Source organism: Scyliorhinus torazame, chromosome 5 (genome assembly GCF_047496885.1).
Source record: "Scyliorhinus torazame isolate Kashiwa2021f chromosome 5, sScyTor2.1, whole genome shotgun sequence".
Classification (NCBI taxonomy): domain Eukaryota; kingdom Metazoa; phylum Chordata; class Chondrichthyes; order Carcharhiniformes; family Scyliorhinidae; genus Scyliorhinus; species Scyliorhinus torazame.
Genome location: NC_092711.1, coordinates 67,853,542 through 67,870,223, shown reverse-complemented (window position 1 = coordinate 67,870,223; position 16,682 = coordinate 67,853,542). Strand labels below are relative to the sequence as shown.

Genomic DNA, 16,682 nt, shown 5'->3' with positions numbered 1-16,682 from the left:
ACTTTATTTAATACAGAAGCACATTATTCTGATAAGATATCACTTAGACATGGGCAGCAACCAGGCTGATCTACTGTATGTACAGTATTTACAACACCTGGGACACGGTAAATCATCTCATCAAACCAGTGATAGGTTTGTTTACTGTTCATAATTGTGACTGGGTCATACGATTCATGCAAAATGCAACTCCCCAGGTTCACTGACCCACTCCCTCCAGACCTGTTTTCGCTCCAAGGGTCTTGACATCTGCCTTAGTTTTTATCCAGCCATGTATGTTCAGCTCACACTGCCCAACAACCAGCCTCTCCTGCACTGGGCACAGGGTTTCCATCACCAAAAATCTGTCCTGGTCCACCCACATCGACGCTACGACCAAGAAAGCACAACAGCGCCTTTACTTCTTCAGGAAATTAAGGAAATTTGGCATGTCCACACTGACTCTTACCAACTTTTACAGATGCACCATAGAAAGCATCTTATCTGACTGCATCACAACCTGATATGGCAACTGCTCGGCCCAAGACCGCAAGAAACTTCAGAGAGTAGTGAACACAGCCCAGTCCATCACACAAACCTGCCCCCCATTCAGTGACTCTATCCACACCTCCCGCTGTCTTGGGAAAGCAGGCAGCATAATCAAAGATCCCTCCCACCCAGCTTACTCACTCTTCCAACTTCTTCCATCAGGCAGGAGATACAAAAGTCTGAGAACACGCATGAACAGATTCAAAACAGCTTCTTCCCCGCTAAACGTCTTATGGACTGACCGAATTAGTACTACACTCCTGTATGCTTCACTCAATGCCTTTGTCTATATATTGACATTGTGTACCTTGTGTTGCCATATTATGTATTTTCTTTTTAGTTTACTTTTTCATGTACGAAATGATCTGTTTGAGCTGCTCGCAGAATAATACTTTCCACTGTACCTCGGTACACGTGACAATAAACCAATCCAATCCATATCGAGGGAGTAATCTGCCTCTCTTGCATTGGTGCACTGCATTTCCCTCATAACACAGTGGCATAGAAAGGTGACAGCACAAAACAAAGGCACTCAACAAATTGTACCTGTGCCAACTTTCTGCAACAGTCACAATCCCCTGTCCTTGGCCCTGAACTCTGCAGATATTTTTCTCCTCAAAGGATACGAACAGATGAGCAAGGAGCTGGAGTTGGCTATTCAGCCCAGTCTGCTCCACCATTTAATAAGCTCATGGCTGATCTGATAGTCACAGATAGTTGTCCAATTATTTTCAAGGCATCAATTGAATCTGCCTCCACCACATTTTCGAGCAGTGCCTTCATGATCCCACACGCAGCACAGAATGTTTTTCTTCACATCATAAAATATCGGAACAGAATTAGGCCACTCGGCCCATCTGCTCCGCCATTCAATCATGGCTGATATTTTTCTCATCCCCATTCTGCCTTCTCCCCATAACCCCTGATCCGCTTATTAATCAAGAATCTATCTATCTCTATCTTAAAGACACTCAGTGATTTGGCCTCCACGGCATTCTGTGGCAAAGAGTTCCACAGATTCACCACCCTCTGGCTGAAGAAATTCCTCATCTGTTTGAATTCCTCCTCATGACGTGAGGAAGGAACTGTGCCCCTGAAGCTAGTGAGTCGAAACAAACCGGTTGGACTTTAACCTGGTGTTGTACGATTTCTTCCTCTGTTTTGAAGGATCGCCCTTTAGTCTGAGATTGTGTCCTCTGCTTCTAGTTTTTCCTACAAGTGGAAACATCTTCTCCATGTCCACTCTACCCAGGCCTCGCAGTATCCCGTAAGTTTTAATAAGATTCCCCCATATCCTTCTAAACTCCAACGAGTACAGACCCAGAGTCCTCAACCGTTCCTCATACGACAAGCCCTTCATTCCAGGGATCATTCTTGTAAACCTCCTCTGGACGCTTTCCAAGGCCAACACATCCTTCATTAGATACGGGGCCCCAAACTGCTCAAAATACTCCAAATGAGGTCTGATCAGGGCCTTAAATGAAATGAAAATTGCTTATTGTCACAAGTAGGCTTCAAATGAAGTTACTGTGAAAAGCCCCTAGTCACCACATTCCGTGCCTGTTCGGGGAGGCTGGTACAGAAATTGAACCGTGCTGCTGGCCTGCCTTGGTCTGCTTTAAATGCCAGCGATTTAGCCCAGTGTGCTAAACCAGCCCCTATATAACCTCAGAAGTACATCCCTGGTCTTGTATTCTAGCCCTCTTGACTTGAAGACATTGCATTTGCCTTCCTAACTGCCGACTGAACCTGCACGTTAACCTTTTTTTTACATTTAAAAAAAAAATTTGGAGTTCCCAATTCATTTTTCCAATTAAGGGGCAATTTAGTGTGCCCTATCCACCTACCCTGCACATCTTTGGGTTGTGGGAGCGAAACCCATGCAAACACGGGGAGAATGTGCAAACTCCACATGGACAGTGACCCAGAGCCGGGATCGAATCTGGGATCTCGGTGCCGTGAGGCTGCAGTGCACCTGCACGTTAACCTGAAGAGAATCTTGAACAAGGTCTCCCAAGTCCCTTTGTGCTTGTGATTTCCTCAGCATTTTCCCATTTAGAAAATAGTCTATGCCTCCATTTCTCCTTCCAAAGTGGATAACCTCACACTTTTCCACATTGTATTCCATCTGCCACTTTGCCCACTCTCCTAGCCTTGCTCAGCATTGCTTATTTTTCTAATCACTTTAAATGAATGCCCTCTGTTTATAATCTTGCCCTAAATATGACTTGCTAGATCAAACGTCTATTGCAGATCCTTAGTTTTAATGTGGTCAAGTGCCTTTCCATTTGAGAACTGTTCAATAAAGTTATTAGAATTATTTGTAGCTAAGGCAGCACGTGGAGCAGTGGTTCGCACTGGGACTGCAGCGCTGAGGACCCGGGTTTGAGTCCCGGCCCTGGGTCACTGTCCGTGTGGAGTTCGCACATTCTCCACGTGTCTGCATGGGTTTCACCCCCACAACCCAAAGATGTGCAGGTTAGGTGGATTGGTAAAATTGCTAAATTGCCACTTGATTGGAAAAATAATAATAATAATTGGGTCTGAATTTATTTTTTTTAAACTTCCCCACCAATCAGTTTTTTCCATTCCCCTAAAGTGACCTTATTTTTATCGGGAGTTAACTGAAGTGCGTTCCCAATGGCTCATTATCTAAATTTTCATTTACCACTTTTCTGTCCACCTGACCCAGTCCATGGCTTTCTCCCTCATTGTCTAAAACACATGAGCAACTTTTGTATAATCCTGGAGTATGCATTTAAGTCTAAATCACTGATTAAATACACCAGAAAACTGTGGCGCCTCACTGGAATCAGACGTCAAGGCATCATTCAGTCCTGGATGTGACTAACAGCAGCAACAACAGCTGAATCCAAACCCCGCTGTTGCCTGTGAACTTGCTGGCTGATGTCTGTTTAGGTTGTTTGACTGAATGAATCTCCTCCCACGCACGGAGCAGTTGAACAACCTCGCCCCAGTACCGCTCCCACGTGTGGGAGACACGGCAGCACAGTGGCTAGCACTGTTGCTTCACAGCTCCAAGGTCCCTGGTTTTATTCCCGGCTTGGGTCACTGGCTGTGCGGCGTCTGCGTGTTGTCCCAGTGTCTGTGTGGGTTTCCTCCGGGTGCTCCGGTTTCCCCCCCACAGTCCAAAGATGTGCGGGTGACGAATGTGATATAAAATAGTTAGTTTAAATATATTAGTTATAGTAATGTAGATGTAGGCCGGTCTAATTCTAGTGAGTTCACAGACAAAGGATTTCAGAAAGCATGGTAAGGAAGGGGAGGTGTGTCTGGTAGAGGAGGAGAAAAGGATGCTGGGTAACAAGTGGCCAGGGTTAAGGAATGAGAAGTGAGCCAATTAGGATGTATGGCCAGGTCAGGAGGGGCATAGGATGACCTATGGGAATCGTGTCTGTGAAACTTGATGCCATTTGAATGTATTTGCAGAGATCCCTTTGTATCCTACCTCATTCGTTTCCAAGGGGTCCAGGAGACTGGTTCTGTGTTCTGTGTCCCTGAGAAGCGAGTCAGACTTGCAAGTTGGTTTAAAATAAATAATACTATGCCTACAAATCCATCTCGAGTTTTATTGAGACCAGACTGATGGGTAAAGAATTCAACATTTGTCACGGGTTAGATGGATTGGCCATGCTAAATTACCCTGAGTGTCCAAAAATTGAGGTGGGGTTATGGGTTAGGTTGGAGGTATGGGCTTAAGTAAGGTGCTCTTTGCGAGGGCCGGTGCACGCGATGGGCCGAATGCCCTCCTTCTGCACTGTAAATTCTATGATTCTGTTTCCGTGTGAACTCGCTGGTGTTTCAGCAGATTCAGTTTACTTTTAAATCTCTTTTCACAGTCAGAACATTTTAAAGGTTTCTGGTCAGTGTGAACAAGTTGGTGTGAAGTCAGGTGGGATGACTGAGTGAATTTCTTGTCACATACGGGGCACGTGTACGGTCTCTGTCCAGTGTGAACTCGCTGGTGTCTCAGAAGCTGGGATGAACAAATGAATCCCTTCCCACACACGGAGCAAGTGAATGGCCTCTCCCCAGTGTGAGTGCGTTGATGGATCAGTAAATTCTTTCTGCTTTTATAGCTCTTCTCACAGTCAGCACATTTAAAAGGTTTCTGATCAGTATGAACAAGTTGATGGCTCAGGAGGAGTGATGACTGAGTAAATCCCATCCCACACACGGAGCAGCTGAATGGTCTCTCCCCAGTGTGAGTGCATTGATGGATCAGTAAATTCTTTCTGCTTTTATACTTCTTCTCACAGTCAGCACATTTAAACGGTCTCTGGTCAGAGTGAACCTGATGGTGAGTCCGGAGGTTTGACAAATCATTAAAACCCTTCCCACATTCCAGACAGGTGAATGGCCTCTCCCCAGTGTGAGTGCGGTGATGTGACAGTAAATTCTTTCTGCTTTTAAAGCTCTTTTCACAGTCAGAACATTTAAAAGGTCTCTGATCAGTGTGAACAAGTTGATGTTTCAGGAGGTCGGATGACCGAGTGAATCCCTTCCCACACACTGAGCAGGTGAACGGCCTCTCCCCAGTATGAGTACGTTCGTGTATCAGTAAATCCTTTCTGCTTTTAAAGCTCTTCTCACAGTCAGAACATTTAAACGGTCTCTCATCATTATGAACAAGTTGGTGTTTGAGGAGGTGGGGTGACAGAGTGAATCCCTTCCCACACACGGAGCAGGTGAACGGCCTCTCCCCAGTGTGAGTTCGTTGATGTATCAGTAAATCCTTTCTGCTTTTAAAGCTCTTCTCACAGTCAGCACATTTAAATGGTCTCTGGTCAGTATGAACATGCTGGTGTGTGATGAGGTTGGATAGCTTAGTGAATCCCTTCCCACACACGGAGCAGGTAAATGGCCTTTCCCCAGTGTGAATACGTCGATGAGTTTCCAATTCAGACGGGTAATTGAATCCCATCCCACAGTCCCCACATTGCCACGGTTTCTCCATGGTTATTGACAGGTTATCAGGTGTAGGTGGGATGCAGATTTGAGGTCACTATCAGATCAGCCGTGATGTTATTAAATGGTGGAACAGGCTCACGGGGCTGAATGTCCTATTGCTGCTTCTTGATTCCTTTGGTGCGAATGTCCTTATGTCTCTTCAACTTGGATCATCAGTTGAAGCCTGAGTACGGTGTCTCCCTGATGTAAATGCTGCAATTTAATTTCATGCTGTGTGATTGGTTAAAGCTCAGTTCCAGCTAACTGTGGAAAATGACTTAGATGTCTGTGTCTCGGTGCTTTTCCAATCACAGTGACTTTTGAATTTTTTTCCGAAAGACAAAACAGACAAACATTTCTCCTTCCACGTTGAAAGGCCGGTCCTGATGAATCAAGTGACTCGGTCAGATCTCAACATGATGTTTGCATCTGCAAATATTCTGTAAAAGGAGATTACATTGAATTACTGTGAAAATATAAGACACAAACAGGCCATTCTGTCACAGATTTTGCTGCTGTCAATACTCGGCACACATCTCCGACTGTCACACCTATCAAATCTCAGCCTTTCAGCTGATTTTCAATTCCATTTTCTCTCATGTGCTTGTCCCGTTTCCTTTTGAAAACATCTCAGCACTTTCCTCAACTCCTTTCCATTGTAATGAGTTGCACATTCTCAACATGTGATAAATAAATTTGTCCGTATTGCCCCCTTGGATTTATTCGTAACTATCTTGTATTTATGACTTGTTGTTTATTGATGGTCCCTGGTTTTGGATTCTCTCACATCGCCCCTCTCCAAACTACTGATAATTTAAAAGATTTATAGCAGGTCACTGCTAAATTTGTTGTTGTCGATAGAAAAAAGGCCCCACTCCATTTAATCTTTCCTGATCGCTGTAATCTCTCATGTTACAAAAGTCATCACTATCAATGCAGGATAGAATTCGCAAACAGACAAACCTTTCTGTTGGGTTCAGTTTGTTCTGTGCAAATTCTCCAGTTCTAACCCCCTGTGAAAGGAGTTTACAAAAGCTACCACTGTCAGTCCAGGATAGAAATTCTGAACAGGCAATTCTAGTTTCTCTGGAACATTTTTTCCTCTCTTGTTCCCCCAAAGCTGTAAATCCCCGTCCCACACACTCTCCCTCCTCCTTGGGCTGAAATCCAAACCCATCTCACCATTTCTTTCCTCCACTCCCAGTTTTCTCCCTCCCTCTCCTCTGCCTGGGTTCAGTTCTCCAGCTCCTGTCTGCAGACTGACAATAAAACCAATGGGTCTTATTGGGGGTTTGGGGCCTCCAGTGCGGGTTTGTGAATCCTCCCCGCCCACCTGCCACGGTTTGCTTCCTTGCCAGAGATCAGGGTCCTCATTGATTTGAGTGCAAAGTGGAAGCTCTTATTTCTTGTCCCCCTCCCCATCCTCTGATGTGAATCAGCCTCCAGTGGCTGAAGCAGGATGGTGCCCATTAACCTGGGCCTGTTCCCGGGAGGGAGGGAGAAGCCCCGCAGCTGCAAACCAGGGAGCTGACAATGATTGTGAAGGGTTTGCTCCAGCTCACAATGCCCGGGGACTGATTGACGGCAGGTTCGGACCAATAGGAAGAGGCGACGGGCCTGGAAGACCAAATATGAGCGGCTGGTCCTCCAGCCAATCAGAGTGAATGGGAGGTGGAGCTAAGCCGGGGCTATCGCTCCCTCCGCATTCACCCGGCCCCACACTTCGTCCACTCAGGCCTGTCTCGGGGAAAAGACGAGCAGCTTTCGCCAGTTCAACTGCTGTATCCTAGCTTCGTATTCGGGGCTTCGGGCTACACGGAGTGTTTATGAAGCCTACTGACCCATGCGCCGGCTCCATCCCTCCCTCATGCCTCACCCGACCGAATTTGACCGGCTGAGGATTTCCACCCTACCGCCTGAATCCTGAGTTGTCATCGGTACTGGATAATCTGAAACATCAAACCAGAGCGGAGAGAGACCCACTCATGCTTCTGTGGAGACAAGGGCACCACGATAGCACAGTGGGTAGCTTTGTCGATTCACAGCACCACGGACCTGGGTTCGATTCCCGGCTTGGGTCATTGTCTGTGCAGAGTCTGCACGATCTCCCAGTGTCTGTGTAGGTTTCCTCCGGGTGTTCCTGTTTCCTCCCACAAGTCCCCAAAAACGTGCTTGTTTGGTGATTTGGACATTCTGAATTCTCCCTCTGATTACCCGAACAGACGCCGGAGTGTGGCGACTAAGGGATTTTCTCAGTCATCATTGCAGTGTTAATGTAAGCCTATTTGTGACACTAATAAAGTTTATTATTCAACTGATCATCAAACGTGGAGAGGGACAAGGACACCAACAGCATGCTGAAACCGTGGAAACAGGAGCTGGTTTAGCACAGGGCTAAATAGCTGCCTTTTAAAGCAGACCATGGCAGGCCAGCAGCACGGTTCAATTCCCGTACCAGCCTCCTGAACAGGCGCCGGAATGTGGTGACTAGGGGTTTCTCACAGTAACTTCATTTGAAGCCTACTTGTGACAATAAGCGATTTTCATTTCATTTTTCATGTGGGGACAGTGGGAAGGGATTCAAGTCCACATGTGAGCTGGAAATTCATCACCTCAATCACACCAGCGACAGACCTTTCACCTGTTCTGAGTGTGGGAAGGGATTCACTCAGTTATCCGAGTGAGGATTTACCAGGATGTGGGAGCCGAGCTGGTGAGGAAGCGAGCGGCCTTTAATAAGGTTCAGGCTGCTCGGTGTAAGAAAGGAGTTTGATTCGGGGTGGTATACCCGGCAAAGCTGCAGGTGACAAATGAGTCCAAAGAATTCCATTTTGAGACACTGGAGGAGGCGAATGCCTTTATTGTAAAGCATGGACTGGGTCCAGTTATCTGTATTGGACAAGATGTACGTTCCCTGTGGGGTGGGGTGGGTGTTGTGATATCCTGTCTATAGTTTTGACATTTTCTGATAGATTGTTTTTCTGTGTGGAGATGAAGAGAGATTTTCTTTACAAAGCACAACGTAGATCTATGGGGAGGGGTGGGGGGTGACGGCACATTTTATTCTCGAGTGGGCAACATTGTTGTTTTTATTTTCTTGGTGTCCTGAGAGGAGCTGCCCTGCCAGCAGTCAGCTGGTGAATGGGAGTGAGATGGAGGGGGGGGCTGCAGCCGGTGAACCAGTTTTAGCTGGTTCGACAAGCTCAGCCCGGGGGGGGGGGGGGGGGGGGGGGGGCGGTTAGATTTGTGTGTCTCGGTGGGACGTTGGTGAAAAATGGGGGAGGGGGGTTACTTTGCTGATGAAGACTATAAAACTGTTTTTGTTTTACTCTGAAGATGTGTGTGTGTGGCGGTCATCTTGGGTGGACCCTTGGCCTGTACTTTTTGAAAATTTGCTGGATAGACCCTCACGGTGGAAATGGCTGAGTCCATGATGGGGGCTGGTGCAGAGACCCTTGATACAGCTGGTCACCTGGAACGCAAGGGGATTGAGTGGACCAGTGAAGGTCAAGGGTTTTCGCTCACCTAAAGAATCAAAATGCTGGTGTGGTGTTCTTGCAGGAGACTCACTTGCGGGTTAGAGATCAGACCAGACTGCGGAGGGGTGAGCCAAGTGTTTCACTCGGGCTTTGACAAAGGGCTCGAGCTGCTGCAATTCTAATCAATAAAGATTCCTCTTTCGGTCACTGGGATCATTGCGGACACTAATGAGAGTTACGTGGTGGTCAGTGGGTCATTGGGTGCTAGTGAATGGCTAAGCCCCTAACTGGGCCGATCTGGCATTTGTAAAAAAAATGGTTGCGATCCATCCCAGACCTGGATACACGTCAATCAATGCTTGGCGGAGACTTCACTTGTGTACTGGATCTGGAAATGGACTGGTCCAAGTCCATTCAACCGCTATAAATACACAATAACGGAGTGGAACCTGGACGGACCATCTGGCATGACCCAGACACCGGAAACGATAACAGCAAACCCGGAAAAAAGATAAATCAATCTGTTCCCATCAGTAGATTGTAAAAGGATTACGGGACACAGATTTAAGGTTGTGAGCAAGATCTACAGGGAGGATATGAGGAAGAAATTTTACGCAGTGAGTGATAATGATATGGAATTCAATGCTTACACATCTCCAGGTCCTGATAACTCGAATGGTGCTGTCAGAATTGATGTGAGGATTGGTTGTGAATTTCCTGTCTGCGAAACCCTAGCTAAGTCCCTGTGAAAGAAGATTACAAAAGGCATCACTGTCAGTCCAGAAATAAAATTTGGGAAAGATAAACATTTCTCCCGGTTTGAATTTGCTGAGTATAAATCCTCCCCTACTAATCCCCTGTAAAAGGAGTTTCCAAAATTAATCACCGTCAGTCCAGGATAGAAATTCACAACATTCTCTCCTCCTGCTCCCTGGTCCAGGACGATCGCTCATGCCCCCCCGCCCCCTCTCCGCTGCACACTGTCCCTCTTGTCATCAGCAGTCCCCTGATTTGAGGGTGATGTTGACTCAAGGTTGTGAATTTCTACCCTGGGTCTTCATGTGACTGAACAGAGCCGCAGAGCTTTCGACACATGGGACAGGACGTCCAATGAGACAGTGAAATCCGGAGAGCAGGATTGGCTTCCTTTTCTTTCCATCTCTGCCGCCACTTTGCATCATCAATAAGACATTGGGACTCAAAGACTAATCCAGTTTGATGGACAAGTTGCCTCCATTCTGAACAATGGGGAACAAGCTCCTCCCACTCTTTGAAACATCGCCCCGACAAAGATGACAAACGCGCATGCGACCTGATGCACATCCAATAAAGATGACGGCCATTAACCCGAGCCGAACATGAGGAGCCGTAGCTCCGCTCAGTACAAACTGGGTACCTTAAACTCTTTTCCTTTTTTAAAAAAAAAACTTTTTATTGGCATTTCTCATATTTATAAACAACCGTGAACTCTCTTCCGAAGTTTGCGGCTTACAACAGCTTTACACGATGTTTCCGCCCACCCCCACGATCTCTCGCTCCCTCCATATTGTTAATCGCCTCTCACGATTTCGGATCTGAAGACACAGCCCTTCTGCATCTCCATTACCCACACAGCGCATGCTTCAATCACAGCGGGCCCCACCCCTCATTCACTCCGATTGGTTGGAGGACTAGCCGCTCTCGGTCGGTCCTCCAATCCTGCCCCTCCACCTCCTATTGGTCTGGAGCTGCCGTCAATCACCCAGGCATTATGACGGTTACAGATGGTGAGAGCGGCCACAGGCTCAGACTGTGCGCTGATTGTCCAATAATAACAGTGAGAGTCTCAGTAGGACAATTAGACACTAATAGTGGAGATGGGGCCCAGAGGAGAAACAGCAAAGGATTCACTCACTTTGAGTGTAACAAACACTGTCTGTTCCAATAATAAGAGTCAGGCTGCAGTGTGTGAGTGAACACATCATTGGATCCAATGTAGAATCATAGAATCCCCCCAGTGCAGAAGGAGGCCATTCGGCCAATCGAGCCCATAGCAACCCTCTGAAAGAGCACCCTACCTTGGCAAATTCCCCACCCTTTCCCCGTAACACCTCCCAGGGACAATTTAGCACAGCCAATCCACCTAATCTGCACATTCTTGGACTGTGGGAGGAAACCAGAGCACCCGGAAAGGAAATCTACGCAGACGCAGGAAAACTCCGCAGAGACAGTGACCCAAGGTCAGAATTAATCATAGAATCTACAGTGCAGAAGGAGACCATTCGGCCCATTAAGTCTGTACCTGTGTTACCTGATCTGGCCAACTCACTGAAATGTACTTAATTCTGAATTGCCTAGCAAGCCCCTCAGTTTAAGGGCAATTAGGAATGGGCAACCAAACTGGTTTGCCCGTGACACTCACATCCCATAAAAAAGAGAAAATCAAAGGGCTGTTTCCAGTGCCGGTTTCAAAGCAATCAGTACTGGCCCTTCACTCCTGGTTTACATCATTGATTTGAAAGTAAATGTAGGAACATGAATAAGAAGTTTACATGTGACACAAAAATGATTAAACATTGGTGATAGTGAGGAAGAAAACTGGATGGAAAACAAGGCAAAGGATTACATGATAAATGGCAGGACAGGACTAGTTAGGCCAGAGCTAGATTCATGTACAGGAAGATTGCACTAGAGAAAGTACAGAGGGGATTTACGAACATCAGCCAGAAATTGACAATGTTTGCTCTGAGGAAAGTTTGGATAAACTGGGACTGTTTTCTTTGGAACAGAAAAGACTGAGGAGAGACATAGAACATAGAACATAGAACATAGAACAATACAGCGCAGTACAGGCCCTTCGGCCCACGATGTTGCACCGAAACAAAAGCCATCTAACCTACACTATACCATTATCATCCATATGTTTATCCAATAAACTTTTAAATGCCCTTAATGTTGGCGAGTTCACTACTGTAGCAGGTAGGGCATTCCACGGCCTCACTACTCTTTGCGTAAAGAACCTACCCCTGACCTCTGTCCTATATCTATTACCCCTCAGTTTAAGGCTATGTCCCCTCGTGCTAGCCATTTCCATCCGCGGGAGAAGGCTCTCACTGTCCACCCTATCTAACCCTCTGATCATTTTGTATGCCTCTATTAAGTCTCCTCTTAACCTTCTTCTCTCTAACGAAAACAACCTCAAGTCCATCAGCCTTTCCTCATAAGATTTTCCCTCCATACCAGGCAACATCCTGGTAAATCTCCTCTGCACCCGTTCCAAAGCCTCCACGTCCTTCCTATAATGCGGTGACCAGAACTGTACGCAATACTCCAAATGCGGCCGTACCAGAGTTCTGTACAGCTGCAACATGACCTCCTGACTCCGGAACTCAATCCCTCTACCAATAAAGGCCAACACTCCATAGGCCTTCTTCACCACCCTATCAACCTGGGTGGCAACTTTCAGGGATCTATGTACATGGACACCTAGATCCCTCTGCTCATCCACACTTTCAAGAACTTTTCCATTAGCCACATATTCCACATTCCTGTTTTTCCTTCCAAAGTGAATCACCTCACACTTCTCTACATTAAACTCCATTTGCCACCTCTCAGCCCAGCACTGCAGCTTATCTATATCCCTCTGTAACCTGCTACTTCCTTCCTCACTATCGACAACACCACCGACTTTAGTATCGTCTGCAAATTTACTCACCCACCCTTCTGCGCCTTCCTCTAGGTCATTGATAAAAATGACAAACAGCAACGGCCCCAGAACAGATCCTTGTGGTACTCCACTTGTGACAGAACTCCATTCTGAACATTTCCCATCAACCACCACCCTCTGTCTTCTTTCAGCTAGCCAATTTCTGATCCACATCTCTAAATCACCCTCAATCCCCAGCCTCCGTATTTTCTGCAATAGCCTACCGTGGGGAACCTTATCAAACGCTTTGCTGAAATCCATATACACCACATCAACTGCTCTACCCTCGTCTACCTGTTCAGTCACCTTCTCAAAGAACTCGATAAGGTTTGTGAGGCATGACCTACCCTTCACAAAGCCATGCTGACTATCCCTGATCATATTATTCCTATCTAGATGATTATAAATCTTGTCTCTTATAATGCCCTCCAAGACTTTACCCACTACAGACGTGAGGCTCACCGGTCTATAGTTGCCGGGGTTGTCTCTGCTCCCCTTTTTGAACAAAGGGACCACATTTGCTATCCTCCAGTCCTCTGGCACTATTCCTGTATCCAATGATGACATAAAAATCAAAGCCAATGGTCCAGCAATCTCTTCCCTGGCCTCCCAGAGAATCCTAGGATAAATCCCATCAGGCCCCGGGGACTTATCAATTTTCAGCCTGTCCAGAATTGCCAACACCTCTTCCCTACTTACCTCAATGCCATCTAATCTATTTACCTGGAGCTCAGCATTCTCCTCCACAACATTATCTTTTTCCTGAGTGAATACTGACGAAAAATATTCATTTAGTATCTCGCCTATCTCTTCAGACTCTACACACAACTTCCCATCCCTGTCCTTGACTGGTCCTACTCTGTCCCTAGTCATTCGCTTATTCCTGACATACCTATAGAAAGCTTTTGGGTTTTCCTTGATCCTTCCTGCCAAATACTTCTCATGTCCCCTCCTTGCTCGTCTTAGCTCTCTCTTTAGATCCTTCCTCGCTACCTTGTAACTATCCATCGCCCCAACTGAAACTTCACACCTCATCTTCACATAGGCCTCCTTCTTCCTCTTAACAAGAGATTCCACTTCTTTGGTAAACCACGGTTCCCTCGCTCGGCACCTTCCTCCCTGCCTGACCGGTACATACTTATCAAGAACACGCAATAGCTGATCCTTGAACAAGCTCCACTTATCCAGTGTGTCCAAAACTTGCAGCCTACTTCTCCACCTTATCCCCCCCAAGTCACGTCTAATGGCATCATAATTTCCCTTCCCCCAGCTATAACTCTTGCCCTGCGGTGTATACTTATCCCTTTCCATCCTTAACGTAAACGTCACCGAATTGTGGTCACTGTCCCCAAAGTGCTCACCTACCTCCAAATCCAACACCTGGCCTGGTTCATTACCCAAAACCAAATCCAATGTGGCCTCACCTCTTGTTGGCCTGTCAACAAACTGTGTCAGGAAACCCTCCTGCACACACTGAACAAAAAACGACCCATCTAATGTACTCGAACTATATCTTTTCCAGTCAATATTTGGAAAGTTAAAGTCTCCCATAATAACTACCCTGTTACTTTCGCTCATATCCAGGATCATCTTCGCCATCCTTTCCTCTACATCCCTAGAACTATTTGGAGGCCTATAGAAAACTCCCAACAGGGTGACCTCTCCTTTCCTGTTTCTAACCTCAGCCCATACTACCTCGGAAGATGAGTCCCCATCTAGCATCCTCTCCGCCACCGTAATACTGCTCTTGACTAGCAGCGCCACACCTCCCCCTCTTTTGCCTCCTTCCCTGAGCTTACTAAAACACCTAAACCCCGGAACCTGCAACATCCATTCCTGTCCCTGCTCTATCCACGTCTCCGAAATGGCCACAACATCGAAGTCCCAGGTACCAACCCATGCTGCCAGTTCCCCTACCTTATTTCGTATACTCCTGGCATTGAAGTAGACACACTTCAAACCACCTACCTGAACACTGGCCCCCTCCTCCGACGTCAAATCTGAGCTCCTGACCTCTATACTCTCATTCTCCCTTACCCTAAAACTACAATCCAGGTTCCCATGCCCCTGCTGCATTAGTTTAAACCCCCCCAAATGAAATTGTGAAAAGCAGCCTGGCTAGCTCAGTCGGCAGAGCATGGGAGTCTTAATCCCAGGGCCATGGGTTCAAGACCCACTCTGGGCGCTTCAGCTTCTTTAATCTGAGAACATAGAGCTGGACTGTTTTATGGGCGGCACGGTAGCACAGTGGTTAGCACTGTTGCTTCACAGCACCAGGGTCCCAGGGTTCAATTCCCACTTGGGACACTGTCTGCGTAGAGTCAACAGGTTCTCCCAGTGTCTGTATGGGTTTCCTCCCACATGTCCCGAAAGACATGCTTGTTAGGTGAATTGGACATTCCGAATTCTCCCTCTGCGTACCCGAATAGGTGCCTGAATGTGATTACGGGGATTTTCACAGTAACTTCATTGCAGTGTTAATGTAAGACTACTTGTGACAATAGTAAAGATTATTCTAAATGTATAAAATTCTGGCGTTTCATGGTGGCACAGTGGTTGTGCGCCTGCGTGTTGGGGACACGGGTTCGATCCTGGCCCTGGGTCACAGTCTGTAAGGAGTTTGCACATTCTCCCATTTTCTGTGTGGGTTTCACCCCCACAACCCAAAAATGTGCACGTTAGATGGCTTGGCAAAATTAAATTGCCCCTTAATTGGAGAAAAATATAAATTTATATATTTTTTAAATTCAGAGGGATTTAAATAGATTGGAAAGGAGGGTCCTATTCCCTTTGGTTGAGGGATACATATAAAAGGGGACAGAGATTTAGGGAAGGACTAGGAGGTTTAGAGGGTGGTGAGGATCTGTGACATGCTGCCTGAAATTATGGCAGAAACCCTCATAACATTTAAAAAGTATTCAGATAGACATTCGAATTGATGTAACTTAAAAAGCTACAGACCACAATCTGGAAATTGGGATTCGGCTGAATACCTACTTTGTAGCCACGATGAGCTGAATGAAATGCAACACAAAACAACAAACTTTAACAAAATCCCCGGATAGTAACTCTCACTACGAACAAGGTCAGCAGTTTGCCCAGTTTAACTGCCAAGTATGCTAATGCGGTAATTTTAAAATGTATCTGCATACATAAGAGTACAACAGCAAATTATTTAACTTCCCCAATGTGATCGGTGTAATTAGTCTCAAATTTAACCCGGAATGGTCATTTACATTTTCCCAGTCACTCTGATATCTGAAATCTTTGCCCTCAGACAGAACAGAAAAACCATTTTACCGCCCAATGATTTTCAGGTCCTGATGAATCGAGTAACTCAGTCAGAGGATGATGTGATGTTTGGTTTGACGTTCCCATCAGTAAATCCTCGTATTTCGAAAGGAGTTTCCAAAGGAATTTCACAAGATTCTCTCTTCCGGCTTCCGGTTCAACGACGGCCGCACATGCGCCCTGCTGCACCTGAGAAAGATGGCGGCCGCGCAGGTGTCCTGCTGCATATCGCCTCCTAAACAGATGACAGCCGTTAACAGAGGCCAATCAGAGAGAAAGACACCGAGGCGGCCGCCCCATTCGGTGCAAACACCGAACTGTATCAAAGGTGCCGGAACCAATTTATCACCCTGAGAAACGTAATGGAATAATGGCGGATAAGACTACCCGGAATGCCAGGCGCGGATGAATACGCCCTATCTCCATCACAGGAGGCGCAGGCGTCCGAATGTCCCGCCCCCGGAAGTTGCCTCCCTGTACGGAGCATGCGCGGTGCTGCTCCTGGCTCAGCGTAGCCGCAGTGAGAGTGAGTGCGGCTCCCAGAGGCTGAATTAGAGCCTCCGCGAGCGGGGACAATGGGGAGAACCCAAACCCCCCAATAAGACCCATTGATTTTAGTGTCAGTCTGCAGACAGGAGCTGCAGAACTGAACCCAGGCAGAGGAGAACATAGAACATTACAGCGCAGTACCGGTCCTACCGCCCTCGATGTTGCGCCGACCTGTGAAA

General features: G+C 46.8%; 1 protein-coding gene and 1 non-coding gene across 6 annotated transcripts; one reads left to right on the top strand and one right to left on the bottom strand.

Moving 5' to 3' along the window:
* Positions 1 to 4,098: 4,098 nt before the first annotated feature.
* LOC140418233 (uncharacterized) lies at positions 4,099 to 16,104 on the bottom strand. 5 transcript variants are annotated; one of them, XM_072501672.1, is made up of 3 exons: positions 15,900 to 16,104; positions 9,629 to 9,721; positions 4,099 to 5,939 (listed from the first exon to the last, which is right to left on the bottom strand). In XM_072501672.1, the coding sequence occupies exon 3, from the start codon at positions 5,504 to 5,506 to the stop codon at positions 4,316 to 4,318; it is 1,191 nt and encodes a 396-aa protein (XP_072357773.1). In that variant the 5' UTR covers positions 5,507 to 5,939; positions 9,629 to 9,721; positions 15,900 to 16,104; the 3' UTR covers positions 4,099 to 4,315. The 5 variants fall into 5 exon arrangements, with proteins under 5 accessions (XP_072357773.1, XP_072357772.1, XP_072357770.1 ...); XM_072501671.1 differs by having other exon boundaries at positions 15,956 to 16,104; XM_072501669.1 differs by having other exon boundaries at positions 15,964 to 16,104.
* Positions 14,776 to 14,848, top strand: trnak-cuu (transfer RNA lysine (anticodon CUU)). The gene has a single exon. It is a non-coding gene; the product is annotated as a tRNA-Lys (tRNA).
* Positions 16,105 to 16,682: the final 578 nt, after the last annotated feature.

What these genes read in the sequence shown, in the direction of transcription:
- LOC140418233 (XM_072501672.1), bottom strand. Translation starts at nt 5,506, where the DNA reads ATGGAGAAACCGTGGCAATGTGGGGACTGTGGGATGGGATTCAATTAC.